Source organism: Haliotis cracherodii, unplaced genomic scaffold (genome assembly GCF_022045235.1).
Source record: "Haliotis cracherodii isolate W230 unplaced genomic scaffold, xgHalCrac1.p SCAF_18, whole genome shotgun sequence".
Lineage (NCBI taxonomy): Eukaryota > Metazoa > Mollusca > Gastropoda > Lepetellida > Haliotidae > Haliotis > Haliotis cracherodii.
This window is the reverse complement of record NW_027266273.1, coordinates 5,184,815-5,203,591: the sequence shown is the minus strand read 5'-3', so window position 1 is coordinate 5,203,591 and position 18,777 is coordinate 5,184,815. Positions and strand designations below refer to the sequence as shown.

Below are 18,777 nucleotides of genomic sequence, written 5' to 3'. Positions count from 1 at the left end.
GACACTTCTTCAATATGCATCCCATAGTGAAGCTTGATACTGGTTTGGCCATTGTCAAAAGTCGACCGACTCGCAAGAAACCTTGTGCGCTCTTGCGTCCGGATAACGTTCAAAGCACTTGTGAACACTACTCATGTCGTCATTTCACATAGTGAATGTGGTCGTTAGTCTTTGTATGTCTATATGTAGAACTGTAACGTATTGGTTGAAATTAATAGAGGTGCATGGTGGTATAGGATACCGAAAAAAGCCTACACTTAGCTTTTTATACTATAATACGTTTGGATATAATTATGTTTCAAATTCGATCTTTCTTATCTAATGGATTTGGTTTGTGTGGTTGTCTTCGTCGGTTGGTGATAAAGTAGCGTTTCTTAAGATATTAAAATATGTTCTAATAAACATGTATTTTCAGTTTTGGAATAGCAGCTTGAACAATAGTTCGTCGTGCAGATTGTATAGAGAGCTCAAAACTTTATTTAAGCCTGAGAAGTACCTGTAATCTCAGAAAAAGACAATAGTATAACATGATTACTAGTTTGTTAAAATTGAAGGTATATGATTAGGAATAGTGTTATCACTTGGCACCTGTCCTGTATGTAAACTTGTTACTGAAGTTGAATCTCATTTTGTCTTAATCTGTAAGTATTATGGTGAGAATAATACTTGACTGAAGATGTATTGTCAATATGAAACACTGAATAAGTTTCACATGCTATTATCAGGAATTTGAGAAAAAGTGCCTGAAATTTGTGTGCTAGGATATTAACACCAATAGGATATAATGCATCACAGGGATTTAACACACTATCATACTACTGACTGATTTCTTTAAAGTAGAGCAGGACATGCTTACTCTTTTCGCAAACACCCGGTGACAACAGTGATCCATTCATCTGATTTTCGCCTGGTCCACTTTTTTACTTTTACGCCCAATGGAAAACGGTTTGGAAGATCACGAGACTGATTATTCTCTGTAGTTGACGTTTTATGTTGCATGATTAGACAAATACACTCGGGCGGTCGGGTAGCCCCGTGGTTAAAGCGTTCGCTCGTCACCCCGAAGACCCGGGTTCGATTCCCGACATGGGTACAATGTGTGAAGCCTATTTCCCGAGGCAAGAGAGTTAACTGACTTTAAAAGTCCAGTTTCCACCCTTGCCGAACTAGGCTGGAAGTCCTGGGCTCGATCGTAGCGCCACCAGTGGCCATTACGAGTTATGTCCTTTCTATGCCTCACCTATTTACCAATCAGATTCAACCTCTCGTATCACTTGCATTTGCTTCAAACAAAACGGTGGCGCCCAGTCAAGACGATCTGATTGATAATCAAGATCTGTATTGTGATAAAACGAGTCTTACAACGCGAGGTGCGTCAAATCACGTGAGCATCTTGATTAAAAGCATGAAAAGATTTAGAAAATATCTGTTGACAACGAGTTAGCGGTGCACATGTTTTGCAAATCCTGCAGTCGACCGACATCTGCATGACACTTTACGAACCGGATTTCGATTTCGGTGCGCGATTTTGATTGGACTATGCATAGACTCATTAGTCCAGCCAAAATCTAACTCCATAACACCAGCCTAGTTCGGCAAGGGTGGAAACTGGACTTTTATAGTCAGTTAACTCACTTGCCTTGAGAAGATGATTTCTGGTGTCCCCCGCCGTGATATTGCTGGAATATTGCTAAACGCTGCGTAAAACCATACTCACTCACTCAGATACACGCATAGCGATGAGGGTTGAACCAGTCGAGTCCTTTCAGTGACAGTCTTTATTTTGAAACAAAAGCAGTATTAAAATATATTACTTCTGCGACGAACAGTGTTTCAGTTGTATCACGGCGCGTTATCACAGCGCGTAGATATTTACCACATGTACGGACAGATATCTGCAGTTGTGCTGACAAACCAAGGGTGATGAACGGCACGAATCAGGGATTCGAACCCACGTTCAATGGATGCTGGGACGACTATGACGAAAATGTGAAAGAAGACACCCCCTGTTGTTGGGCCACCCTGCCCCTGACTTTATATTACACGGAGAACATGTGCTATGGTATTGATGTAAGTGTTAGTGCTTCACACAAACATAGACCGCCTCCGTGGTCTAGTGGTAGAGCGTCCGCCCGGAGAGTGGAAGGTCCGGGGTTCGATCCCCGGCCGCGTCATACCAAAAGACGTTTAAAGGGGGTACTTGTTGTTACCCTGTCTGGCGCTCCGCATTTAGGGGCTAAAACAAGGACTGGTCGGTGTACTGTGTCTGAGTGGGGTGTTCATGTTAAACTGCGGCATTGTATCTCAGTCGGCTAGCACTATAAATCGGCATCAGTCCGGACTAGTACAAGCAGCCACACACTCACGTGCATGCACGTCGCTATATCAGTGCAATAATCTCTGATACGCCGCGATATAACGGGACTACTGTTAAAAGAGGCGTTAAACTCAGCTCAGTCACTATTACACAAGATGATGCATTCTTAGTTAAGATATTAACCCGTTCTATTATATTTGGTCCAAAACCAATTTTTTTCATAACCAATTCAATAAATGTTTTGGAAACTTTGTCAAAAGCCTTTTCAAAACCAATAAGTACATACATATCCTGCCCTAGTTTGCTCTTTCAGCTCATACGTGACGTCAAACATGGTTCAAACATTTCCACTTATACATCGACCAGGTATAAAGCTAGTTTGGTCACTATTTATTAACGTAGCTAATGTTTTCTTAGTTCTGTTTGCTGCACAAGAGCTTAAAATTTTCTATAATTATAGTATTGAGAAGAGAAATCGGTTGCCAGTTTTTTAACTAGTGTTTGTTTAAGTACATGTACGAATAAGCCTACTGCATGCACGTGTATGTATGTACAAGTAGATGAAGACAGGAAGTGTATGTATGTACAAGTAGATGAATATAAGACAGGACGTTGTGTATGTATGTACACGTAGATGAATATAAGACAGGACGTGTATCTATGTACAATTAGATGAATATAAGACAGGACGTGTATGTATGTTCAAGTAGATGAATATAAGACAGGACGTGTATGTATGTACAAGTAGATGAATGTAAGACAGGACGTGTATGTTTGTACAAGTAGATGAATATAAGACAGGACGTGTATGTTTGTACAAGTAGATGAATATAAGACAGAACGTGTATGTTTGTACAAGTAGATGAATGTAAGACAGGACGTGTATGTGTGTACACGTAGATGAATATAAGACAGGACGTTGTGTATGTATGTACACGTAGATGAATATAAGACAGGACGTGTATCTATGTACAATTAGATGAATATAAGACAGGACGTGTATGTTTGTACAAGTAGATGAATATAAGACAGGACGTGTATGTATGTACAAGTAGATGAATAGAAGACAGGACGTGTATGTATGTACAAGTAGATGAAGACAGGACATGTATGTATGTACAAGTAGATGAATATAAGACAGGACGTGTATGTATGTACAAGTAGATGAATATAAGACAGGGCGTGTTTGTATGTACAAGTAGATGAATATAAGACAGGACGTGTATGTTTGTACAAGTAGATGAATATAAGACAGGACGTGTATGTTTGTACAAGTAGATGAATATAAGACAGAACGTGTATGTTTGTACAAGTAGATGAATGTAAGACAGGACGTGTATGTATGTACACGTAGATGAATATAAGACAGGACGTGTATCTATGTACAATTAGATGAATATAAGACAGGACGTTGTGTATGTATGTACAAGTAGATGAAGACAGGACGTGTATCTATGTACAATTAGATGAATATAAGACAGGACGTGTATGTATGTTCAAGTAGATGAATATAAGACAGGACGTGTATGTATGTACATGTAGATGAATATAAGACAGGGCGTGTTTGTATGTACAAGTAGATGAATATAAGACAGGACGTGTATGTATGTACAAGTAGATGAATATAAGACAGGACACACATGTAAGAATTTGTAAGTGACCAGGGAACTTATCTGCCTAGTGCTTGGGACTTATTGCTTAATGAGTTTGATCTTTGTAGGGGTTAATTACCTAGCTGGCTTCAATTTTGCTGTGTCCATTCTTTCACCTATCAGTGCTAATACCCCTAAATGTGAATTTGTTAGTTTTAATCGCATTGATTAGGTTATCACCCGCATTGATGACACCCCCACCGTCAGTTAGAATGCATTCGACATAATACGTTTGCTGTTTCGTTTCTGTCGGATAGTCGATATACACTACATACATTACGTTATGGGTGCGATTCTTTGCACTGGGAGATATGGACCGGTAAAAACTGGCAACAGTTTGCCAGTTCGTAAGATATACAACATATGATATTGTAACGGAACGGCCAAAGACTGGTCGATAAATACTTGTGGACAAACTACTAAAATAAATGGATGCTGCCACCAGTCACAAAATATGACAAAATAAATACCAGAGCTTGGAGACGAGGTTTAGCGAAAATATATCACAACGATCTACAAAGTTACGAATGTCGAAACTAGTGAAATGCAGAAGGATCACGCAACAAGTAGGTAAAGTTCAATAACAAGTTTATTAATTATTCAATTAACTGAAATTTTTTGTGCATGGTCTCAAGATCTGAGACACGATACTGACTGTCAGCTGTACTGGAAAAATCAGTCGCTCGGCATTGTCTGTCACATCGTGGCTCTAGAATCCGGTACATGTCCGTATCCTTCCCACGATTGATATATCTGAACTGTTAAAACAATTAAACTGTACTATAACCTTTCAAACTTTAAAGTGTACGAACTTGGCTGCAACCGGAACTGGATCCATGTAATGTAAACAATACATTCCGGAAGTCATGTGACCCAGAATGAATAACACTGAGGCCACACCTCCGAGGTTTGTCCAAATGTCGGCATGACGTCAAATCCTTATTAAAGCTTGAAATCAAATATATAGGATCTATTCTTGATAGATCCCTATAAACATCGGTTGATAACGACCATTGACTGTGATGGCGTCATCACGCAACTTGACAATGTAAACAATCCTGTCGGAATGACCTCGGACCCCCCGGATCGCGATGACAATCGACGACTGTCAAAACATCTAAATATAGACTGTAAACTGAAATATTTTATACGGACGACAAATCACTTGCGACTTGTGATAACTGTAACTTGTATGCTTGAATAATAACGATCTTGGAATATTCCGTCGGAATGAATCCGGCATGGCTGTCTGAATCTCGGAACTGTCGGACGTCAACAAGACGTCATCCGGATGTCCTCAAAAGTAAAAAATCACTAATCCGCGATCAAATACATAGGGAGCAGACCAAGTATTGATATTAGCCATTTAAATTAAAAGCAATAGAATAAAAATCTCTTAGAATGCGAAAAACATAATTTAGCTGTGACGTAACCGTGGAACCCTACCTTGCTTGTCAAAGTCAACATTGCCGCTCCGAAGTTAACCTTGACAGGACTATATATAAGTGACCTAAGGTGACATGATACGCAACCGTGACGTCAGAAAATCCAAGATGGCGACTGTAAACATGACTGACGTGACTCGAGTTGGAATTTACTGTTATTAATACTTGATTCTGTATCGTGGAAAAACACTGCTTAAAAATATGTCAACCTTATAACACACAACATGATGATGGTACCATGGTTGAAATTAGTGTGGTGGCTGAGAGTTGTCCCACTGTCATAAAAGGCTGCAAGTGTGATCTTTGAAGTACCTGTTAACCTTGCCAGAACAGGAATTTGGGTTACAATATCTACGTGGAAGCAAAGCGATTAATGTTAAACCATACACTGTGAACAATATATTTGGTAACAGTATTTTTCAACGGTTACAAATAGAACCGATAGAGTTCTTTTTATCAGGGTGTAGTCAAAATGTAGTCAGATATGTGTCCCGAAGTTATTCAAATGTACCCCTCACCTGCAGTGTATAAAACTGCATGCTGAACCCTCTTATTCGTTATCCGAAAGATGATTCTCTCAAAGGAATATGTTGACGGCTGTCATGCATTCAGCGCCTGTCTGCATGTTAAATGGCGTACATACAAAGAAAAGTGGAACCTAATAGTGCATGTATGACATATGTATTCTGTTAATGTACGTGTTTTTGCAAAGAGCAATTCAAAACGTTTCTTGGAAACTACTAAACAGACAAATCGATGTTTATAGTGTTCAATCATTTGAAAGATTAATGTACTCCCATGAAAATGATACCCATGGGATGCTGGGTATTAAATGATCCCAAACAACACATGTTTGTCCTGAGAGGCGACCATAGTGGATCGGGATAAGGGACTTCGTTGGGAGCGCGTCATCGTAGAACGATCCTGACGGCTGTTGATGTGACTCCCTCTGCTGCCATACTTGATACGGCGATAAACGACAAACAGACAAACATGATATTAACGTTAACCACTTGCACCGACTTGATCATTACGGGTGGCCGTGATATAGCTTGAACATTGCTGACCTTTTAAACGTGATTCCTGACGCAATACCTCAGATAGGGCGAAACCTCCACGCACGTGTACCACATTAGCATTTCTTTATGAAAGTTTCATACGAAGCCCCGAATATTGAGAATTTTTGACAAATGAAAGTTTCACTTAACTCCCGTGAATAATGTATTAGGGCATTCAATTACAGTTACGGAAATTAATCACAGAGCATTTTCGTCAAGACAGATACGACACATGTCTAATTTATGTAGACCGTTAGTTCTGGGAAACGGGTTGGTGGCTGGAATTAATAAAATCTAGAATTATCCACAAAGAAGAAAACACGATATTTTGTAGAGGACCTGGGGGCACGGGTGGCCCAGTCGTCGAAGGCGCCGCGATTCGCTGTGCAGAGTTGCGTCCCTTGGGTACGCCAGCAATCTATGATTGTGGGTTCGAATCCCGGTTCGCCCCGATTATGTTTCTAGGTTTGTCAGCACCAGACCCGTGCTCGTGGGTTTCACCGAAATGTAAAATGTCTGATACGTGCATCACTTCGGGCTTTACTCGCACATTAAGCTGACAAGCCGAGATATAACAGGAATACTGTTAAAAGCGGCGTTTAACCCAGCTCACTCACACATTGACGATTTCGAGTGGGGAGTGACTGGTCCTGAGCAGCAAACAGAAGCCTTGTTTCACTTTTCAGACCAGCCGACCTCATCCAAGTGAAGGACTCTGAAGGGTTGCTTACCTTCTCAGCACACTGCACATAAACACGATGCAGAGGTCGTTCAGATAGCCTCTCCTTGAAAGCCTGGGCCGACTTGATTTGGCATTTCGCTTGGTTGACACTCATTTCTGTACCGCCCAGCAGTACAGAACCATAAAAAAAATCAACACTGACATTGAAATTATGTCCCACATCCTTGGCTCGTTTTTGAAAACTGTGGAATGCCTTGTTTCATCATGAGTCTTGACATGCTTCACTATGATTGGTAGATATTAGTGATTGAGGGAAGGGCGAGGGTGGTGGGATCTATTGTCTGACATGATTCTTCGTGTGAGGGTGTCAATACCCTGAATTTCTTGTTTCGTCCAATCAACAACACCAAAAGAATACAAAAGGAGGGGTACAGCAGAAAGTATTTCTTGATTTGACTTTATTCCTAGCGTCCAGCTCTGAACTCCAGGTTTTCTTAAGTCTGCATTTGTACTCTGCCCTTGATAGGGGCATTCTGGAGTTTGTCCCTCACCTGCATTCCTAAGTACGTATAGGCCTGACCTTCCACGAGCTGGTCAATAACGCCTCCCCAAAATATACTGACTTACCCACTCTCTTCTACCTTCCCACGTTTCAGATGAAGAATGTTGCATTTGTCGAGTCCAAAGGACATGCCGATATCATTAGAAATGGATTCAACAAGCAGAATCGGTTTTATTATCATCATCATCATCATCATCATCATCATCATTATTATTATTATTGATTGCCTGTCATCGTACTTGTCGGTACATGATATCATAATAACAACCTTACGTCTATCTGGGTCTGTCTTTATTATTTACCCAGTAAACACAATAACCACGTCACCAGCATGTGCACCCGATCGATTTATTGTCGTCTCTTAGGACACGCGGAGCTTGGGACATGTTCTAACCCATGTCCCAGGGTGCAATGCCTACAGTGACAAACACACTGCACTGTCCCTGGAACATGAGGGTCACGGGTTTTGGCTTCATGTAATGTACACATGGACATATGTCTTCAGCCTGGTTCTGTATATGTTTCCTCGAAAATATTTATGTCAACTGCATTTTTAAATTTGAATCACTTGGTTTCCTAAAACACCAAGAAGAACTATGCATTTCTATTGTTGTCTCTAGGTGTTCTTGGGGCGGTCGGGTAGCCTAGTGGTTAAAGCGTTAGCTCGTCACGCCGAAGACCAGGGTTCGATTCTCCACATTGGTACAATGTGTGAAGCTTATTTCTGGTGTCCCCTGCCGTGATATTGCTGAAATATTGCTAAAAGCGGCGTAAAACTATACTCACTCACTCACTCTAAATGTTACTGGTTAATTTAAGTATGAGCGGTCGATCTGTTGGTCGATCATTGCATACAGAACTATTGAGCTTGCACTTAATGTATCATGTATGTATGACAAAGCTTTCAAGCTGAAATGTTAGTTTTATATTCCCAGTACCATGACGCTTTACAAATGATATTGACAATACAATATAGAATACAACATATGTTATGGTTTCTTTTATTTGTGCTGTAACAGCATGAAGCACGTACTTTGCTGTATTGATGTTTATAACAGGCGCTTACGATGACAGTGTTTTAAACTTGATGTAAAATTTAGGTTTTATGTAACTTTGCCTAAGATGGACATAAGCTGGATAGGTTAACAAAAGGTAATATTTATCTTCGATATGATTTAAGTTACAAACTGAACTTTTCTAAATTCACGAGGAATCTTAAAATTTTGACCACGTTCAGTTTAACAATTGTGGGAGCAAAGTCGAAAACGAGTCAATATGGCCCTTCATATATTTACAGTAATACCAATCACATGATTAAACCCAACTCACTCACTCACTGACTCAAAATGTTCGGATCTGGTGATCGGGAAAATCTAATGTTAATTGTCAATCCGTGCACACAGCCGGGACGTGTTCTATATATGCCGAGTAACTTGTAACAGGGATCGATTGTCACTCTGAAACAAGCGCCATCGTCTTCCTTGGTTATGTCACTTTCTTAGCATGCTTCTAACCTGACATTGTCATGTATCTATAAATAAAAGCTTCAAACCTTTTTCGTATTCATAAGAAATATCTTCCGAAAAGAGTCGATTGAACGATACCGACTATATCATGAGCATGTGTTAAATTGTGTTTATTCGCATTCTGTGGGGCCACGGGTGGACCAGTCGTCTATGGCGCCGCAATTCGCTGTGCTTTCCTTGGGTGCTTCAGAAAGCTATAATCGTGGGTTCAAATCCGCGGATCCTGGAGCGGCAAAAAAAAACAAAAACGCAACGGCGCCATGAAGAGAAGAAAGTCAAATCATGGAATTCATATATTTAATGGAATCCCTGGTTGCGAATTTCTGAGGTGAGGTAAATTGGGGTTTAGAGTCACGTTAAAGGTTATTTCACCTATATAACGACGTGCAAACACACGTGTCTGTGGCTGCTTGTACTAGACCGGACTGATGAATTTTTCAGTATTAGCCAACTGCCCCGCTTTAACATGGATATCACCCTCAAACACAGTATAATGAATGTGAGAACACTAGTCCTTGTTTTATCCTCTTGACGCCGAGCTGGTTGTATCCCCTTGGTGCAGGGTAACAACAAGTACCATTTTTCGTGTCTTTTGGTATGACACGGTCAGGGGATCGAACCTCCGACCTTCCGCTACCCTGGCAGACGCAATATCCACTACTCCACGGAGACGGTGAGTGAATATCTGAGGCCAGGTGCTGTTGTTTGACACCGCACTCAACAATAGTCCATCTATATGACGGCGGTCTGTAAATATTCAAGACAATCCAGTGATCGACATCATGAGCATCGATCCATGCATTTGAGAAACGATGACATGCATCAACCAGGTCAGCGAGCCTGACAACCCGATCCCGCTAGTCGCCTCTTTCTACAAGCATAATCGCCTTTGACAGCAAGCATGGGTTGCTGAAGATCTATTCTATCCCGGTCGTCAGGATATCTAATGAAGAACATTTGATGTGAATCATGATGGCTTCAAATAACACTGTTTATTCGAAGTTTTAAATGTTTTAATCACTGGCTATGAAAGTCGGTGTGAAACTAAACATACACATTTACACTCAGTTACAACCGAAACCAGAACTCCTCTTTCTACCCAATATATACCCTGCTGTTTGACAACAACCCTTTGCTTTCGCTTGGAACGATAGCTTAAATTCAAACTGTTTCATCTTTGCCTCGTAGATAAGGCCCTCGCCACAAAATTCTGGTAACTCTCCGCTCATCAACGTAATATCAATATCATATGACACGTGCTTTCGTAATCTGATTGGATTATCAAAGTACAGTTCGGATGTGGTGTCAGAGTAAGGATTTCTTGAAGTGTTTGTTGGCAGGAGGGTTTCCCAGATAAGGGTTTCTCCTCCACTCTCGCGTATCCACACGACGTATTCCCGGGGTTGTCTCCCCTCCTCGAAAGCTCCCCATGTGTATATTCCATATATCCACACATCCTTGCTGCACTCCAGTGTCCTGTCATCCGTACTGAACTCCGTACTCTCCCATGTCTCCCCATCAATCCCATCAGAAGAGGGACAGAGATAAAGCCCAGGGTCTTTGTGAGATTTGTGGAGGAAAACATCCATTAGTGGGTCACGTCTGTCTTGGAAGGGGAATATACTACTTTCACAACTAACCATATCGTGTACAGCCATCTGTTCAACATGAGTCAGTACTTCTGAAGGAAACACACTTTTGAGAAGAAATGACGGGTTCATTTTGGCAAATCTGATTTCATACAAAGATTTAACCAGAACAGCACGCATGTTAGCAGGAGATGCTTCCATGGACCTTCGCCCGCATTCCGCCGCGGCCCAGGTGAGTGCCGCGTTAAAGACTTGTTCAGGTGTGGCCGCTAGATACTCCGAGCTGACCACTTCGAACCAACATTCGTAAGAAATGTCCCTTGCACCAGAGGAAGCGAGACTGACATCTCCATTGAGAAGGATCACCTGCAGAGCTTCATTGTGAAGATCCGTCTGGTTCAATCTGTGGGTGTCCTCCAGGATTTGAAATGCATTCTCTGCGGATAAGGATTTCCTGTCTGCGCTACCAGGGTGTGCATGATGCTCTGTTGCAGTCAGTCCCTGGGAGATTGCGACCAACAGGAATATGCTGTTCCACATTCTGTAACAAATATAACACTCCTTGATATATGTGACAAGAAAACGTTTTCCACACACTGCAACTGATACAACAACCTTGGTATATGTAACAGGAATACGTTGTCCACACACTGCAACTGATACAACAACCTTGATATATGTGACGGGAATACGTTGTCCACACACTGCAACTGATACAACAACCTTAGTATATGTAACAGGAATACGTTGTCCCACACACTGCAACTGATACAACAACCTTGATATATGTAACAGGAATACGTTGTCCACACACTGCAACTGATGCAACAACCTTGGTATATGTAACAGGAAAACGTTGTCCACACACTGCAACTGATACAACAACCTTGATATATGTAACAGGAATACGTTGTCCCACACACTGCAACTGATGCAACAACCTTGGTATATGTAACAGGAAAACGTTGTCCACACACTGCAACTGATACAACAACCTTGATATATGTAACAGGAATACGTTTTCCACACACTGCAACTGATACAACAACCTTGGTATATGTAACAGGAATACGTTGTTCCCGCACACTGCAACTGTTGCAACAATCCTTGATATATGTGACAGGGAAACGTTGTCCACACACTGCAACTGATACAACAACCTTGATATATGTAACAGGAAAACGTTGTCCACACACTGCAACAACCTTGGTATATGTAACAGGAAAATGTTGTCCACACACTGCAACTGATACAACAACCTTGGTATATGTAACAGGAATACGTTGTTCCCGCACACTGCAACTGTTGCAACAATCCTTGATATATGTGACAGGGAAACGTTGTCCACACACTGCAACTGATACAACAACCTTGATATATGTAACAGGAAAACGTTGTCCACACACTGCAACAACCTTGGTATATGTAACAGGAAAATGTTGTCCACACACTGCAACTGATACAACAACCTTGGTATATGTAACAGGAATACGTTGTCCACACACTGCAACTGATACAACAACCTTGGTATATGTAACAGGAAAATGTTGTCCACACACTGCAACTGATACAACAACCTTGGTATATGTAACAGGAATACGTTGTCCACACACTGCAACTGATACAACAACCTTGGTATATGTAACAGGAAAATGTTGTCCCACACACTGCAACTGATACAACAACCTTGGTATATGTAACAGGAAAACGTTGTCCACACACTGCAACTGATACAACAACCTTGGTATATGTAACAGGAATACGTTGTTCCCGCACACTGCAACTGATACAACAACCTTGGTATATGTAACAGGAATACGTTGTCCACACACTGCAACTGATACAACAACCTTGATATATGTAACAGGAATACGTTGTCCACACACTGCAACTGATACAACAACCTTGGTATATGTAACAGGAATACGTTGTTCCCGCACACTGCAACTGATACAACAACCTTGGTATATGTAACAGGAATACGTTGTCCACACACTGCAACTGATACAACAACCTTGATATATGTAACAGGAATACGTTTTCCACACACTGCAACTGATACAACAACCTTGGTATATGTAACAGGAATACGTTGTCCACACACTGCAACTGATACAACAACCTTGGTATATGTAACAGGAATACGTTGTCCACACACTGCAACTGATACAACAACCTTGGTATATGTAACAGGAATACGTTGTCCACACACTGCAACTGATACAACAACCTTGGTATATGTAACAGGAATACGTTGTTCCCGCACACTGCAACTGATACAACAACCTTGGTATATGTAACAGGAATACGTTGTCCACACACTGCAACTGATGCAACAACCTTGGTATATGTAACAGGAATACGTTGTCCACACACTGCAACTGATACAACAACCTTGATATATGTAACAGGAATACGTTGTCCACACACTGCAACTGATACAACAACCTTGATATATGTAACAGGAATACGTTGTCCACACACTGCAACTGATACAACAACCTTGATATATGTAACAGGAATACGTTGTCCACACACTGCAACTGATACAACAACCTTGGTATATGTAACAGGAATACGTTGTCCACACACTGCAACTGATACAACAACCTTGGTATATGTAACAGGAATACGTTGTTCCCGCACACTGCAACTGATACAACAACCTTGGTATATGTAACAGGAATACGTTGTCCACACACTGCAACTGATGCAACAACCTTGGTATATGTAACAGGAATACGTTGTCCACACACTGCAACTGATACAACAACCTTGATATATGTAACAGGAATACGTTGTCCACACACTGCAACTGATACAACAACCTTGATATATGTAACAGGAATACGTTGTCCACACACTGCAACTGATACAACAACCTTGATATATGTAACAGGAATACGTTGTCCACACACTGCAACTGATACAACAACCTTGATATATGTAACAGGAATACGTTGTCCACACACTGCAACTGATACAACAACCTTGATATATGTAACAGGAATACGTTGTCCACACACTGCAACTGATACAACAACCTTGATATATGTAACAGGAATACGTTGTCCACACACTGCAACTGATACAACAACCTTGGTATATGTAACAGGAATACGTTGTCCACACACTGCAACTGATACAACAACCTTGATATATGTAACAGGAATACGTTGTCCCACACACTGCAACTGATACAACAACCTTGATATATGTAACAGGAATACGTTGTCCCACACACTGCAACTGATGCAACAACCTTGGTATATGTAACAGGAATACGTTGTCCACACACTGCAACTGATGCAACAACCTTGGTATATGTAACAGGAAAATGTTGTCCCACACACTGCAACTGATACAACAACCTTGGTATATGTAACAGGAATACGTTGTCCACACACTGCAACTGATACAACAACCTTGATATATGTAACAGGAATACGTTGTCCACACACTGCAACTGATACAACAACCTTGGTATATGTAACAGGAATACGTTGTCCACACACTGCAACTGATGCAACAACCTTGGTATATGTAACAGGAAAATGTTGTCCCACACACTGCAACTGATGCAACAACCTTGGTATATGTAACAGGAATACGTTGTCCACACACTGCAACTGATGCAACAACCTTGGTATATGTAACAGGAAAACGTTTTCCACACACTGCAACTGATACAACAACCTTGGTATATGTAACAGGAATACGTTGTCCACACACTGCAACTGATACAACAACCTTGGTATATGTAACAGGAATACGTTGTCCACACACTGCAACTGATACAACAACCTTGATATATGTAACAGGAATACGTTGTCCACACACTGCAACTGATACAACAACCTTGGTATATGTAACAGGAATACGTTGTCCACACACTGCAACTGATACAACAACCTTGATATATGTAACAGGAATACGTTGTCCACACACTGCAACTGATACAACAACCTTGATATATGTAACAGGAATACGTTGTCCACACACTGCAACTGATATAACACTCATTGATATGTGTCACAGAAATACGTTGTTCCCCCCCACACTGCAACTGATGCAACAACCCCTGATATATGTGACGGGAATACGTTGTCCCACACAATGCAACTGACACAATACTCCTTGATATATGTAACAGGAATACGTTGTCCACACACTGCAACTGATACAACAACCTTGATATATGTAACAGGAATACGTTGTCCACACACTGCAACTGATACAACAACCTTGATATATGTAACAGGAATACGTTGTCCACACACTGCAACTGATATAACACTCATTGATATGTGTCACAGAAATACGTTGTTCCCCCCCACACTGCAACTGATGCAACAACCCCTGATATATGTGACGGGAATACGTTGTCCCACACAATGCAACTGACACAATACTCCTTGATATATGTAACAGGAATACTTTGTCCAACTGATACAAGAAAAATACACCTCATCGGGGTACAAAAGCACAGTTGTCGGTGTACAATGACACAAGTCACGAGGTTACAAGGATACACTTCATCTGGGTACAAGGACACACGTCATAGGGGTACAAGGATACACGCCTTTGAGGTGCAATGGCACGTCATCGGGGTACAATGCTTACTCCTTCATCGGGTGAATGAATGCCATGAGGGAGAGAGCATATTGTTAACATCCATATATTATCTTGCTTATGTTTACTTTTGTTATCATAACTTGACATGAAGCTTAACATGCGTCAGTTCCATGTCCGAATATCCCCATTAAATGTTTGGTGGCATATATCATTACAAACCAGCTACCCCCATCTCACCTGATGCTGTGGTCAACTGTGTGTCGGGCGTGTGGGGTCAGACTGGGAAGTCAGTTTGGAGACGTGACCATGGCGTTTCATCGTTGGCTAGAAATGCAGCTCCATTGATCGTAGTCCACAGCTTGTACTTGCATATCGTGGCTCCGTGTGAGCAATTCTTACCTTATAAATGCGCCACGACAGCTTGAACACTGATTATATCGACGGGGATACAGTTGGTGAGAAAGAACAAGACAAAATTGATGCAGAGCATCAAAGTTCCCCGCCATATGTGATGCCTCACAAACGCATAATTATGATGTTACTGAAAGGCATGAAGGAGCATAATTATATTAACCACAAATAACACAACGCTGTTGTGGAAAAAAATATTATTTATTTTGAGTATTGGTCAATACAGTTCATACATTTGCATAGGGTAGGTATATTTAAGAATAGTTTCTTGTTTAACGCCGCACTCGGCAGTATTCCAGCCATATGACGGCGGTCTGAAGATAATCCAGCCTGGACCAGATAATCCATTGATTGACACCAAGAGCATAGAAATACGCAATTGGAATATGATGTTATGCATCGACCAAATCGGCGAGCCTAACTACTCAATCCTATTCGTCCCCTCTTACGGCAAGCATGGGTTTCTGAAGACCTATTCTAACCTGGGTCTTTATTTATTTGTCTATTCTTTATTCGCCTTCAGGGCGGGGAAGAATAAAATCTTCAAGATGTTGTGCTAATGCGTGAACTGTGAATTGGTGTAATTCTACGGGGATACATGCACTTGGAGAATTATGGTCGACTGATACTGAACTGGTATCCATCTGGTACTATTGTTGGTAATCGACATTTGGAAAGAGTGAGTTTGGTTTTACGCCGCATCGGACAGTATTCCAGTTATCGCCGTATCATAGGCTTTCGGACATCTTCGGAAGTACTCGCGCTATAGAGGGAGTGTAACATCACACAGACATTGTAAATATTTAGATGCTGGCTTCTTGTTAAAAGAAGGTCGTCTTTTATAAGTGAATGAGATGTGTTTTTTACAGTTGTCCATCTGAATAGAGAGAAAACTACGAATGTTTCTTATGCGCTCGAAAACCAATAACACGGGAAAGCCCGAAGTAATGCAAGTCTCACGCATTTACCACTTTGGTGAAACCACGAGCACGGGTATGGTGCTGACAAATCTAGACACATTGTTCGACATTAAATTGCGGCGCCTTAGGCAATTGTGTCGTCAACTTAATATCCCAACTTCGTAGATCGATGCTCATGATGTCAATCACTGGACTGTCTGGTTAACATTCAATTATTTACAGACCACCGTCATATAGCTGGAATATTGGAGTTAAACAACAAGACTGAAGTGGAGCTGTTACTCACGTCCACTTCAGGGACGTCCTCACACGCCCCCGGCATGGTCTCAGCGAGATAAGATACGAGGCAGTGTATCTCACTCATAGTTATTCTCACGTTGATGCAGTGGGATTCAGTGCGTATCTGCAACAAAGGCAATAATCTGCTGCACAGAATGCAGGACGTTATGCCGGTGAATGTCCCTAAAGGCATCGAAGGTACTGATTATTTATGTAAACACTTTTCCCGTTTTGCATAAAAAAACATCAAAATTAACATTATATAACAGACGGAGTAATGCGCGGTGCAAAGCCTTTTAACTCCCATCTCGGGCCCGTGTTTAGTTTCTCAGAGGTATCGCGGGACTGCCACAAATAAACAAATGTTAAGGAAATGTATTAACGTGCAAATATGGCTTTTGTGATGAAAACAACGCTTGTAAGATGATCGATCGATTATGTAAATGACAATGAAATGACTCTTGAGTACAAACGTGCTTAACCGTGTCTTGTACAGGTTAGCTATGGCGGATGGTGCAGTGGCCTTTGCTTTGCTTTGTGACTAATCACAAGATAGGTCAGGTGAGCTAAACTGGGGGTTTCACGTCGCGTACTTCGCGACGTGTGTGTACGTGCTTGCGTGTGTGCGTGCGTGTGTGCGTGCGTATACCGGTTTTATAGTGCTAGCCCACTGAAATACCATGCCACAGTTTGGCGTGGATACCACACTCAAACACAGTATACCGACTCCAAGCAGACCAGTGTTTTGATCCCCTTAATGCCGTGCAGGCAGGGTAACATCAAATACCATCTTTTGACTCCCGTTGGTATGACCCGGCCGTGGATCGAACAACCGACCATCTGCTCTCCGAGCAGACGCTCTATCCACTAGACCACGGAGGCTGTCCACACAGAAATAAGTTTGAGAATGACATGATTACTGAGCACCGGATTAATACGAACCCACCATATCTGACACATTGATGCTGTGTCACAGACTAAGAGTGGTCGTATATTAACACGACAGACTGCCATGTTAAACGTTGACGGTAAATTAAATAGGATGATAGGGATATGGACGGTTCCTGCTGGCAAGTTGGAATTACAGAGGCTTTCTGAGCGTCGTAGTTTATGTGTGTTCATTATCCCAGCGGTTGGTCGGGTAGCCTAGTGGTTAAAGCGTTCGCTCGTCACGCCATAGACCCGGGTTCGATTCCCGCCATGGGTACAATGTGTGAAGCCCATTTCTGGTGTTCACCGCCGTGATATTGCTGGAATATTGCTAAAAAACAAACTCACTCACTCATCCCATCTGAAGGATATGTAATGACTGGAGATATAACTGACGTCTCAGTCTACTTCACATTCTTGTTCTCACCAACGATGACACCTAAATGAGTTCGAAGAGGTTCGAATCCTGTTTTCAATATGGCCGCCACATCAGCTATTACTCAGCCAGTTTCGGTCAACATGTAATTAACAATTGGTACATGTTACGCAGTTTTATGCTATATTTGCAATATTTAACTTTGGGATGGTTTTGTATCTATCTTGTATTGACGCTGAAGGTGGATTTATTGAAGGTTTTAATCAAAATTTAACTTGTGAAGCTTCTCCGAAAATATTCACAGTGTGGAACAAAAACCACTACAAAGAAAACATACCATTGTCTGTAGCAAGCGTCACCTGTCAGTCTGAACTGGGTCAATGGTCTCACAGTCTGGCCAAAGATGGTATTTGTTTGCCTTCGCGGACATATTGACAGGTTATTTGTTAACGCAA

The 18,777-nt window shown here is 41.5% G+C and overlaps 1 protein-coding gene across 1 annotated transcript; it reads right to left on the bottom strand.

Moving 5' to 3' along the window:
* Positions 1-10,306: 10,306 nt before the first annotated feature.
* On the bottom strand, positions 10,307-15,724 carry LOC139466123 (BTB/POZ domain-containing protein 6-like). The gene is made up of 2 exons (XM_071248147.1): positions 15,644-15,724; positions 10,307-11,372 (listed from the first exon to the last, which is right to left on the bottom strand). The coding sequence occupies exon 2, from the start codon at positions 11,369-11,371 to the stop codon at positions 10,307-10,309; it is 1,065 nt and encodes a 354-aa protein (XP_071104248.1). The 5' UTR covers position 11,372; positions 15,644-15,724.
* Positions 15,725-18,777: the final 3,053 nt, after the last annotated feature.